The sequence below is a fragment of the Necator americanus genome, chromosome IV, assembly GCF_031761385.1.
Source record: "Necator americanus strain Aroian chromosome IV, whole genome shotgun sequence".
Classification (NCBI taxonomy): Eukaryota; Metazoa; Nematoda; class Chromadorea; order Rhabditida; family Ancylostomatidae; genus Necator; species Necator americanus.
This window is the reverse complement of record NC_087374.1, coordinates 28,006,128-28,018,744: the sequence shown is the minus strand read 5'-3', so window position 1 is coordinate 28,018,744 and position 12,617 is coordinate 28,006,128. Positions and strand designations below refer to the sequence as shown.

Here is a 12,617-nt window from a genome sequence, read left to right as displayed (position 1 = left end):
CCCTTCAGGACCATATCCTCCCCTAATCGCCGTATGTTTACGTTTGAACTCTTAAAATCTGGATTGTCAATTCATACATGTTCTAAACCCTGAAGAAACGCATAATGGCACTCGGCCCAATGCAACATTTCGCGATTTTGTCTTAGGGGAAGTTTTGGAGTACAACCAGATATGAAAATATCAGTCGAAGTAAAGGATGGGTAGATAGGCGCCGTATTCTTTGCGAAGGAGCGGGTGTGGCGCAGTCGGTTAGAGGTCCGTTGCAACCACACGATCGAGGGTTCGAAACCGCCCTAGCGCAAACCAAGCCTTTCATCCATCCGGGGTCTATAAATTGATACCAGACATGTCTGGCAAGATAAAAACACTGACTTGATAATCGACTGGCCCCCGCAAGTCATTGTATAGACCACGTGTTCCAAACCTCAACGATTACGAATTCCAGTAAAACGCGTTGGTCCCAAGTGGATTGATACGCCAGTGACTTTATCCTTTTCTTTTATTCTTTTGTGAAGACGCTGGCGGATTTTCGCACATCACAACTAACTGGGAATAAGCATATGTATGTCCGATTCTCCGATATTATTTTGAGCTACTCTTTTATCTAATTTAACGTTTCATGAAATTGTTATGTACTAAGGGAAATAGGCTGCACGTGTTATTGACATCCCAGGTTTTGGCGAAGGTGGCAACACCGAACGAACGCCCAAACGAAAGATAAATCGCTCGAAAAGCTCCTTGTACTGTTCGAAATTTCTCGAAATACATAGGAACAACATGTAGTCGGGTCAAAACGACATAAAGCACAGTGCGGTTAAGAACAATACAGATAAATCAATATAAATCTGTATAACCGAAACAAATACAGCATAAATAAGAAAGATACAAAAAAAAAGATAAAAAAACGTAAATATCCAAAAGAAAAACGAAAGAAATGAGAATAAAAGAAAAGTTGCGGTCAGTATCGATCCGGACAACATTACTTAGCAAACTTCTGAAAATGCTTGAGCGCTCGCAGGCCGTCTGCGAGCGGTTAAAAACCAGTGGGGTTGATCCAACGGGGCGGCTCGTGTAACTGCACTTCTGCTTCACGTAGTTTTGACCCAGCTATAGGTCCCCTTTGCTCAAAGGGAACAGTTTTTTCTATGATCCCGAATTAAAATAGTTAAGGATTTCTGAACTCTGTTTTTATTTGCGACCGGCATGATTGGAACCTGGAATACACCGAACCAGCAGTTTCTAACAGCAATGCGAGGCTTGTGGAGATTGTTTTTGACTGTGCTCAAAATAGTTTCCTCACCTTACGCGCTACATCCTGTGGCTTATCGAATCACGGAATTCCGCGACCTTTGAGAGAACAACGAGAATATTCCTAGGAGACAAGACTTGTTAACCAACACGGAAAACTTTGTGTAAAAGTTACTCAAAACCTTTGCACTTCGGGAAACTATTTGGTTGAAAAGCAGTGGTTATTTTGTGAAACGAGTCTAGAACTCTAGTAACCTCTTCCGTAGGGGAGACACAAGAAAGCGAGAACTGTGACCATTAAAAACAGCATACCACGAGTCTGAAGTGGGAGGGAATCTACGTCGAAGGCCAGAAATGGAGTTGTAGATTGCGGGATCAGGGCTGGTTCTGCTCACCGCTCCCTGATCGTCCTCAAAAACGGCGTGGGAACCGCTTTGCTTCCTATGAGGAACGTTAGAACGCTCCTCTATGTACACGATCTGGGATTTTTTTTTACTGTGATTTAGCAACTTGTTCATAGGTTGCTAAATCGCAGTAAAAATTGGTAGGTTCCTAAATCGACAGAGGCAGTCGAGGAGAACTAATATGAGCGGAACCACTCCTGATCCCGCAATTTACGACACTATATAGAGTTTGTTCATTGAAAATCCATACTAAGTCAGATTCGTGGGGTGATGCCCTCAGGGGCAGTACCGACGGGAATCTAGTTTATATCTACGAATCGGAAGAATCAGTTGGTTTGACGAAGCAACTCTTCATTTCCGTTGGATTGTTAAAATAAAAAGAAATAGAAGGGATTTCATTAATTGTTTTTTTTTTCAGATGATATTTTCCATGGATGCAATATGTAACCCCATCGATTGACCGACGATTCTGAGTGTTTTTGTGCAATCCGAATCTCAGGCTGCTAGAGTGGGTTTCGCGTTTTAGCGGTCATTTTTAAACGCATCACCCCACGAATCTGAGGTGGTGCGGATTTCAGGCCGAGTATTCGTGTACGGGATCGTAGATTATGGAGAGGGGGGTGATTCCGTCCATCAGTGGAAACGGACAACCCCGGAATGCTGTTTCTTACTACGGCTTATGTTGCAATGGACAAAGTTTGCGTTCTCCCCAAACCCGCCCCGCTTGCGATTCGTCGAAAACCATTCGGACGAACCACAGGCGGGGAGCGGGGCAAGGGTGGTGCGCTGTAATTGAGGACATTGTAAGAAACAAGGTTCCGGGGTTATCCGTTTCCACTGATACATGGAGAAATGGACTGAATCACCCTCTCTCCTTTAAGGAATACTCTCCACAAACTACCTACAGTAATGTAAGACGCAATGCTCCCCTAGAATAACGTTACGTGGACCTCACTTTTTTCACATTTTATCCTTTTGTTACTTTTTCGCAAGAAATGATTAAGCTCGTTTATTCCTTGGAATCCCTGTATTGGAGAAAACATTCCACGTAAGGTTTTCTCCGGTAGCAGATTGAAATCAAGAACTACTTTAGAAAAATCACAGGAGAATGACGCGAAGCATCTCTCAGAAATCCAGAAATGAACGGTTCATAAAAGCTAGTCTAAACAGTTTACTCGTCGAGGTAACTCTTCGCGCATAAAGAAATGGAAGTCTGAGAGTACACATCACACGCTTTCATTGCATTATTCTCATGAAAGTAAAGCATTACTTCGTCGGTAAACCTAACCACTCCTGATTTGGTATGAGACAAATATTTATTTATTAATTTACTTATTTATTCGCATACACGGATGGTGCACCAAGAAGAAAAAAAAAAGAAAACACATTTGTCTAAGTCAGAACATGTAAAAAAATGACTTATTGTCAGGAGAGCCTGGCACAGTCCTTTTCCATTCGTGGCGGATAATTCCTATAATTTCTGGGTTTATAGGAAGCGTGCTGCATTTGTTACTGTTGATATGTTGCCTATATCTGATATCTATACAGATAGGGGTAAGATCACACCGCCCTGATGCGACGTGATCACACCAAATCCTACGTAATAATCCAGAAAGCGGGAGCGTGAATCAGCACTGGAGAACAACGAGAAGGACGACGACGGAGTCGTCTGACGTCCGCAGTCCAACTTACGGGGCTCAAGTAAGCAGCAGAAGTTTTCCTATCTGCGCAATCGTAAACGCGTCGGAGATTGCCCGTAATAAGTTGCATCGTTGGGTGTTGGGATCACATAAGGTTGCTCACACCCTTTCTTGGATCACAACGATCGTACTCATCCCGTAAGTTACGCCCTTACCGCCTCTATTTCTGGGGAGATCCCAATATCGGTTTCGTGGTCCTACGGAGAAACCGGTAAAAATCCTTCACCTCTACAGATCAAGGTACTCTCTGGTAAAACAAAAAAGACTTAAAAAAAGCTGTTCAAATAGAATTTTTTCCTACATGAATTATTTTATTTGGTACCATGTGACAATGAGTGCAAAGATATGAAAACTTTTGCTTATAGCCCACACAGAGCTTTACCAAGGAATTTGATGGGTAAAATCTAACCGTCTCAGTACCCCTCTATACATCAACACCACTAAAATCTCGTAAATCGACACTTGAAAGTAACAGAACGCTGCGCTGGCGTTCCCCTCCACGAAACGCCCCTGTTGTAGCAGCAACAGTCGTTGAGACGGTCGCGAACGGCATTGGCAACATCTTTACAAGGTTAGTCAGATCATTGTCTTATGGTTAATGGTTACAACGGGATTCGGTTGAAGTTCTCCTTCCTGCTCTGCTTGAAATCTCAAATTTTGTCATACCGTAACAACCCTTCCATTCTTAATGAACATTTGATCCGTACAACGCTCGAACCGAGATCACATCGTACGTAGCAAAACGCAGAGATTGTGCGCAGTAAATTTTTATGGTGCAAAACCCGTTCGTTACAACGAGCTTTAAGTTTTTTCTCGGCAGAGATACGATATTTCTGGAAGTCTGCGAAAAGAAGGAAAATACAGTTGGCACACCGTAGGAGTGTGTCAAGGTGGGCTTAGGAGATCAGCGCCTTTTGTCACTCACAAAATCGCGTTATCGAGTCCAGTTTATTAAGAGAAGAGCGCTTTTCTAAACGCCATCACAAAACCAATCCTAAAAACGAAAAATGTCGTTTCCAGGAAAATTCGAAAGAATATCTGATTTTCTGCGATGCTGTAGACGAGCTCTGCTTCGGAACCCCATGCAACGATGAGTTTGCAGAAGAAAGAAACGAACATATGATCCACCGAGCTACGCGTTAGGAATTAGGGTCTTTACAGGCTATGTTCTAGGAGAAGCGCACTAGATATTCATTTTCATCAACTGTTGAAAATTACTCTTTAGATAAACCTGTAATTTCCACTTTATTGCCAAGAATAACCAAGTCCCGAAAGATTGATCCATGTCCTTCATTCCTACGACATGGTTGCGTAACTTAGAATGAAATTCATCAAGAACAGGGCGACGCTACTGGATTTCAGCAGCACCTGGTTCCTAGGATAAATTCTTATTAGATATTCGGTAAAACTAAAGAGAAATGGATTCTTTTTTTCGTTTCTCTGCTATTCTTTGATAAACTGAACTTGCGTATGCTTGGTAGACTCCTGGAAATTTAATATGTTCCCTAGTACTTTTTCATTCCTTTTTATTCAGTTGCAATCGCGATAAAATAGAAATCGTTTAAAAGAAATGTCGCTTTTGACTTAGTTTCACTGATATCGCATGCAGGAATCCCATTTGCTAATCCCCTAATTCCAGCTTAAAACCGAAAATCGTCCGAGTGGTGTCCAGCAGCAGACGGTGGTTGTTGCAAACGGACGGCGCTTGAGGAGTGCGCCGCGCGTACTTCGTCGTGGTCTGGCCGATCATGATCGCGCGCCTCTACGGACTTGACACACCGGATCGCTTCCTATACGTATAGTGAGTGAGTGAACGGAACAAACCAAGACACCAAGAACGACAGCGAACGAACCCGGAGCAGAACATCATTGGCCAGGCTGTTCACGTGTGCCCGAACCTATCCGGTCCATATCACAGAGGAGTCGGCGGCTTTTCGCTGCTATTCCCATCGCTGCTCTATAGTATTCTCCGATGGATACTACATATCTGGCTACGTCCTACTCGTACGAGGAAAAGGACTATTTTGAGCCGAGTGTTGCCGTTCTTCCGACACCGTGTAGCTTCCAGCAACCTCAACATGGACATCTATATCCGATTGTGTCTCAGCCAATTCCGATCCAAGGAGGAACTCAACTTGCGGTGGGTATGAATTGTTTTTGCTCTGGGGTTCGCAATACGAAAATGCTATAAATTACCAAACAAATTTTTTAAAATGATCCTTTATCAAGATATTCCTTTATGTTTCATGCCAACTGGACGATTTTTACCTCAATATCGACATTTTTTTTTACTCTTGTAGACATTTTTTGAAGAATTCAATTGTTCAGAAAGAATCCGAATAGAGTACGGTCGTTTATGCACCTTATGAAAATTAATATAGAAAGTTCTGCTAGTGAAACTTCTATTATGGACTAATTTTTTGTGAGGATTCTCACCGCGTTATCAGTTAAATCACACTAATACTAACATGCCTCAAGATTCTAGTAAATGATGTCGAACTGCATTACAGTACCCTCCTACTTTAGTTAGTGAGGTACTGTAATGCAGGCACAGATTATTTTATTATCCCATGCCGATCGATTTCGACACAACCCGCTAGTGTTCTTAAATAGTAACAAGGCAAGCTATCGGCGAAACGGTAGAACTGTTTTACCGATCAGTTTCGATCCAATTGTCGTCTGTAAATTGATTTACTCATGCGGGACTTATCGATCGTGCTGATGCAACTTTTTTGAAAAGAGAGAAAACAGCGTCGATTTCTGTGAGGAACTAAATTGGAAACAATTCAGAAAATTCCGACACACCTCGAAACACTGACAACACCAAAACACTAGAGCATTTCACAGTTTTTCGGCCATTTCAAAGCAAAGAAAAGATCTATAGAAATGATCCTCAGCCCATTCAGGAACTTAGCAAGGTTTTCATAACCCTAAGATGAGTTCATAGTTATGTTCACATGATAATTACCTATTTAGGGAAATGATCAATACGAACAACCGCTTTCTTTGCAACCGTCTATGTTTTACTACGCTGCCGCCGCTGCAGCGGGACCGTCATTAATTTCTCAACAGGACTCAGCTCATTCGACATTAAACACCAAAACTACGGTAGGGATCGCCCTCCTTATAACGGCTTTTTTTGTGCGTTATTGAGAATATGACGTACTACACTTACTATTAGTTCCGAGTAGAAAAGTGGCTTCTCTGCACTCGAGTAACGTGAAATTGTAAGTGCTACGGTACAAAAATAAAAGGAACAACAAAAATAACAGTAAGCAACAAATAATCCATCCTTTATCGCTTTTTGATTCTCGATCTGTCACATCTTTAACCTCTCACCTGCACCTCTTAGAGGACCGTGCGAAAACTGCTCTCCGGCTACAAGTCTATCACCACTTGCATGATTACATAGTTAACTCTTCCGCTACAACGTGCTCTACTGCAAGCAATTTTACTTCAATCCTATTTACTTTGTTAAAATCTTAGCTATTGGCGTTCTACGAACGAAGTTTCAAAGCTGGGGAATTTCTGAATTTCATACAATCAATCTCGGGGTCCCTGTGGGATTAATTTTTTAGAAACGAATCTACTTTGCTGTCTCCCAACAATTCACCGCTATGGGGTATGGCCCCTCAATCTTCAACTTATCAACGCTACTCTTAGGTGGACGATAACGGCGGCTGTTCGAACGGTGTTCGTAAACGTAGCACAAAACGTGGTCGACCCACGAAGAATCCCGTATGGACGTTCTTTCGCCGAGTGGACGACAAAAGTGTGCAATGTAATATGTGTGCACGGGTATGTGTGTAAGTTCTGAACGCAACTGAACGTACACGACGTTCTGTTTCTCGTTCGATTTCACTCATTTCAGTTGGTAAAATCGGCTTGTGCGACAAATATGAGCAAGCACTTGGAGCGACATCACCAGAACACTGCAATGACTACTGCAAATACGATCGATCGTGTTGATTTCGGTGTTCAGAAGTATGATCAACAACTCGTCGGGAACTATTCAACACATCAACAATCGTCCTGGAATCCCTACGCTCACCATATGCAGCCACTGAAGCACGTGAAATAATCGTTTTGCTCTCTTTAAGGTTGTGGCCGTCTCCGACTGCACTACACAACACATTTTGTACTCAGATCAACTGACTGATTCTATTATAGAGTTGTAACGAGCTATGAGCACTATCAAGGGATTCCAGAATCACAACGACCACTGCCGGGTGTTCCATGGAACTCCGACAGACGAGGAGCGAAACGAAATCGTAGAACAAAGCACCCGGTGAGGGTTCCTTTTTGTTTTCTTGAGAAATGGTCATTCATTTTCTTCTCCTCCACTGATTCTTTTTCGCATCTTCTTATTTTCCTTCCTAACGGAACAAGGCGGGTGTAGTGTAGCAGTTAGAGGTTGCGCTTCCTGCACGATCGATCTTAGGTTCGAATCCGCCCTAGTGCTCACCAAGCCTTTCATCCCTCCGGGGTCGATAAATTGGTGCCAGACTTGTCTGGATAAAAACACTGACTTGATACATCGGCTAGCCACCGCAAGTCATTGTATAGGTCAGTTACACGTTCGTACACTTCAAAGGATTCTGAATTTATGTGAACGCGGGGATGCATCCCAAGCGGATTGATTACCGCCAGAAACTTTATCCTTTATCCTTTTAACTGAACAATCAAATACACAGTACTGGTTTCGGTGTCCTTCTAGAATTTCAGAGATCTTATCGTTGCCTCGCATGACCAGGAAGCCAAGGCTGTCGCGAGTCGGCTACTCCTTTCGCAACTGTTCATGTTACATTGCCATAAAACGTCTGTGATTACCGGTAGCGTATCAATGGAATATATGCTGAATGGATGGTTGTATATTTTAAAATTGTCGCATCACGTGTCTGACGTAATTGGAAGTCCTTTGAGAATATATGGAATTCAAAGCGTACATTGCGAACATGAGCGTGATCACAGCCACAGATCTCTTCTTAATCGTCCTGAAGAAAGGAACCTTGGACGTCAGAACGTGGCACCCTTGTGCCCGCTACGGTTAGCTCAGTAGCCTATTCATTTTGGATACGTGGAGATCTCAATGATCCTCGATGGCTCGCTCATGGACGCAGGGATCAGTGGCATGTCTTCGCGTTCCTCATCCGCACGCTCTCTAGACACCCTTTCTGCTGGGACGATTAAAGGAAATTAGATTTAAAAAAAGACCACCTTCATGTCCACAATCTACACTCGGAACTCCATATTATCTATATTATATGTCTATCTATTATCTCACAAATTACCAACTACCATACCGCTGCCCTTGAGCATTATGGAAATTTTGGGAATTTCATATTTCCTCCTTAGCTGCGGATTGAAGTCAATTTCTTCAATGTTTTCATCAAGAACCGATGCATGAAACTTTCTAATGTGGAAAGAAACTTTAACTTTCCTTTCATTTACAATTCCATACTTCCTATGATAGTAATGGAGCTAGTAAACTTTAACGACCGTATTCATTTGTATTCATATACATGCATATGTGCATTCATCAATAACAAGACCCCGGGCAAGATTGCTAACAACCATTAATTTTCCTATTCTGAATTTTATACTTAGTAATTTTAATGGGAGACCCAACAAAGCCTTGCAGCCTTACTTAGAAGAAACTGACGATGTTGGAATCTCTCCATGAATAGAGAATATTAAGAGATGATGTTGTAGTTTACGAGTAGTAACCACGCTCAACCTCTCTTCGAGTAAACCAGAAAACAACCCGCGTGAAAAAGGCTCGTCTGATCCCCTCTTCCCAACGCTGCAGCTTATTACGCGATGGACTGCCGGTTACTGCCTTCGCGTCCAATATTCTCAGCCCGACTAGAATAACTCGGACGGGAAGAAAAAGCTACTTCATCCACACATTCGTAGATGCTTTTGTGGAGGAAAATGTAGTTGAGGGAAGGCACTCAGTCTAACTTACTTTTCTCTCCGAGCAGCTTTAGCTTACATGTCATAGATCCTCTACGACTAATGCTCAGGTGGTAGGGCCCGAATAATTCATTTATTTACTTCGGGAAATAAGGGCACCACTGAGTGGCCCCCCAACTACATTTTGCCCCCTTTGCGTGGTACCTTCGTTCTTCTACCCATGAAAAGTTTAATCCTTAGGAGACGGAATCACACAAGGCTGTTTTACACGCGTTTTTCACTGATTGCTAGGAAGAACTGCGCGCGATCGTGATACATATTTCATACTGAACCCTCACTCATCCTAAACTACATCCTTGCTCCTTTCCTATTCCTGCAGTGATCTCAACATCGCTGACTTCGTGAATGCTGCATTTAAAGAGAAGCCAATGAGTACGATAACTTGTTCTAAAGAGCTGAGTTCGAAATGAATACTGGGGACTGGTCCCGATGACCACATACTCTTACGGTTACATGAATAACTAGCTAATTTACAGCGATAATTTTTCACATTCGTCGCTACAGGTCCTTATTCTCTTCTGGTAGTGGTTAGCCGTTAAAAGATAGCAAAGTTGGTGAGTCCTCGCGCCTGAAGACCCTTACCCGTTCGTCCGGGGTTCCTGACGGATTTCTCTGTTCGGGGTTAAAGGCATCACCCCACGAATCTAAGATGATATGGATTTCCAATGGTCAAAGACTGTACGGGATCGTACATTGCAGAAACGGAGAAATCCCGCTCATTTCTTCCTAATCGTCCAGAAAAGACGTGGGTTCGAGCGTTCCGGGGCGCTATTTTCTAGAAAGAGTTCTATTGGAGCCTTGTGCAGTCGCCGCATCTTCGGGACGTTTTTACGACAATTAGGAAGAAATGGACGGAATCACCCTCTTCCCCACAATCTACGACCCCGCATAGGCATAACCCACCTCAAACTCGTGCCACCCCAGATTCCTGGGGTTATGCCTTTAAGTTGGTCTTTCGCGTGAGGATTTCTCACCATCTGTAGCACGAGAATGACCTGCTAACTCACCACCTCTTACACTTTGAAGGGCCAGTCTTGTTGTGTAAAACTTAGGCGTAATTCTAGTGAGCTCTGTTCCACCTTGTTTTCTTTTTATGGCAACCTGTGGGTGTTCTCAATAAATAAATAAATAAGTTTCTTAATTTTTATGGTAGAATTCATGGAATAGAAGGTTCGCATAGTCTATATTTGGGATATTCTAGACTCTTCTTCAGGTGTGGGAGCTGTTTCGACGTACAACCGATGGTAACGCTCAGTGTATTCTATGCAGTGTTGTGGTCCGATCTCCATGTTCTAGCAATTTTATGGGTCACCTGAATAGGCATCACACTGAACATTACCAGGATATCTATAGTAGATGGTTGGAAGGACGGGTGGATATGCCAAGTCTACCCAGCTAACTTCTTAAGTTTCACGTTGACTGGTCTTAGCCATAGGGTCACATGTTACCGATTTTTTTTCCTTTCTCGATTTTTTCGAAACTTTTTTCGATTAAAAAATGTTCATCTCTTTCACGAATGTTACAAGGTGTAATTCCGTACAGCATAAAATTTAGACTAGTCCTAGCGTCACTACTAGATTGTCTGCATCAATCAGTTTTGGTGTACGGCGCACTCAACATGATTTCTTTATAAATCCTTATATTTGGTTCATCGCATCAACCTGCTTTCACCTCAGCCTTCAATGTTGCTACCTCCTATTTCCTCATTATTTTCTGTTTTAGCCATATTTTTGCTCGCTTTCATGAGTTGTTTCGTTAATAAAACTGTCAAAGATCGAAAAGATCATAAGGAACAGATTCGTGAAGATTGTATACTCGTGAGGATTCAAATATTCAAATAGTCGTGTAGTGCGTGAGAAGTACTGTACGGGCTGTGCAGCAGAGTTTTCTTCCTCGCAGATTTACTCCTAGTGGTAAGAAATAATAGTTTAAAAGAGACATATCCCAAATTTGACGATTTTCGGATCCCCGTGTGACAATTTAGAGTTCGAGTTACACATTACGAGTATGAGCGTGGCCACACTCAATACCTCCAATTTTCTTGGAAAACCGTGTGGGAAGCTGCCTCACTTTTACATGGTACGATGGAATGCGAAGAGACATATCCCAGATTTGACGATTTTCGATTTTTGACGATCGCTAGTGGTCGAGGATCAATTGGGACTCCTCTCAGCAACTTATGCGAGTAAAAAAGATGAAAAAGGAACAAAGCCGGTGAGGGAGATGGAGCGTGTACAAAGGTGGCACGTTCTGACGTATAGTAGAGTCAGAAACGAAACAAAGTACGGTGAGGTTGCGTATGCGGTTGCGCTCGAAGCGATGCGGAAGAACGCAGCGGTTACGACCGAGTAAAGACCTTTACTACCACCGTTCGTTGCTGCAGTTCGCGATGGTCCGAACCACCTCGATTCCAACAGCTCTGTTTCATGTCGTTTTGACCCGACTACATCTCGTAGAGAGAAACGTCGTTCCCACGGCTTTTCTCCTAGAGGATTACGAAGAATCGAGTGTGCCCACACTCGTATTCATAATCTAAAACCCGAACTTTAAGTTATCCTACAGCGACCCTGACATCGTCAATTTCGGTATATGTTGCCTTCGAAGGTATCGTGTCACAAAACTGACGATGATGGGATCTTTCCACGACTTCAAAGAGATAAGGATGTAGCACATGATATCACCCAAACAAATAACAAAAGCTGCCCCCCTCACTCCTCTTCCCCGTACAATCGTAGATCACATTGCACATGAGCGTCGTTTTATTACCATAATTGTAGTATGTTGCGTTTTTGGATTATAGGGATCACTCAAAACTGTTCCACTTCTTATTGTTCAATTTTTTTTCTGCACCGTTAAGAATTGAGCGTGATAACGTACATACTCGTGAGCAACACCTCTAACTCTTATCTATTAAAGATCCAAACCTCGCCAATTTGGTGATACGCTGCTTTTTATTGTCCATGTTCAATCCTGACAAACACTTGACTGTTGCTATTTCGTTCCTGTCGACGATGAGCCTTATGTTTTCTTAGAAATGTATTTTTTAATTTTCTTTCTGTTAGTGCATTGAAAGTCGTTTATCGGGGAAAACGTAGGCTTTTGCGTAATATCCCTCTTAAAGGCATCACCCCACGAATCTGAGGTGGTGCAGATTTCAGGTGGAGTATTCGTATACGGGATGGGAGACTATGGAGGGGGTGGGGGGAGTGATTCCGTCCATTTCTTCCTAGTTGCCGTAGAAAACGGCCCGGAAGATGCGGCGCCGCACAAGACTAGCGCGTTCCAATCA

General features: G+C 42.8%; 1 protein-coding gene across 2 annotated transcripts; it reads left to right on the top strand.

The window, feature by feature from the left end:
* Nucleotides 1-5,324: 5,324 nt before the first annotated feature.
* On the top strand, nucleotides 5,325-10,727 carry RB195_002973 (uncharacterized protein; the record flags this gene model as incomplete). Of its 2 annotated transcripts, XM_064200451.1 has the most annotated exons (6): nucleotides 5,325-5,492; nucleotides 6,329-6,460; nucleotides 7,016-7,150; nucleotides 7,224-7,336; nucleotides 7,523-7,640; nucleotides 10,542-10,727. In XM_064200451.1, the coding sequence occupies 6 exons, from the start codon at nucleotides 5,325-5,327 to the stop codon at nucleotides 10,725-10,727; spliced, it is 852 nt and encodes a 283-aa protein (XP_064056332.1). The 2 variants fall into 2 exon arrangements, with proteins under 2 accessions (XP_064056332.1, XP_064056333.1); XM_064200452.1 differs by lacking the exons at nucleotides 7,523-7,640; nucleotides 10,542-10,727 and having other exon boundaries at nucleotides 7,224-7,433.
* Nucleotides 10,728-12,617: the final 1,890 nt, after the last annotated feature.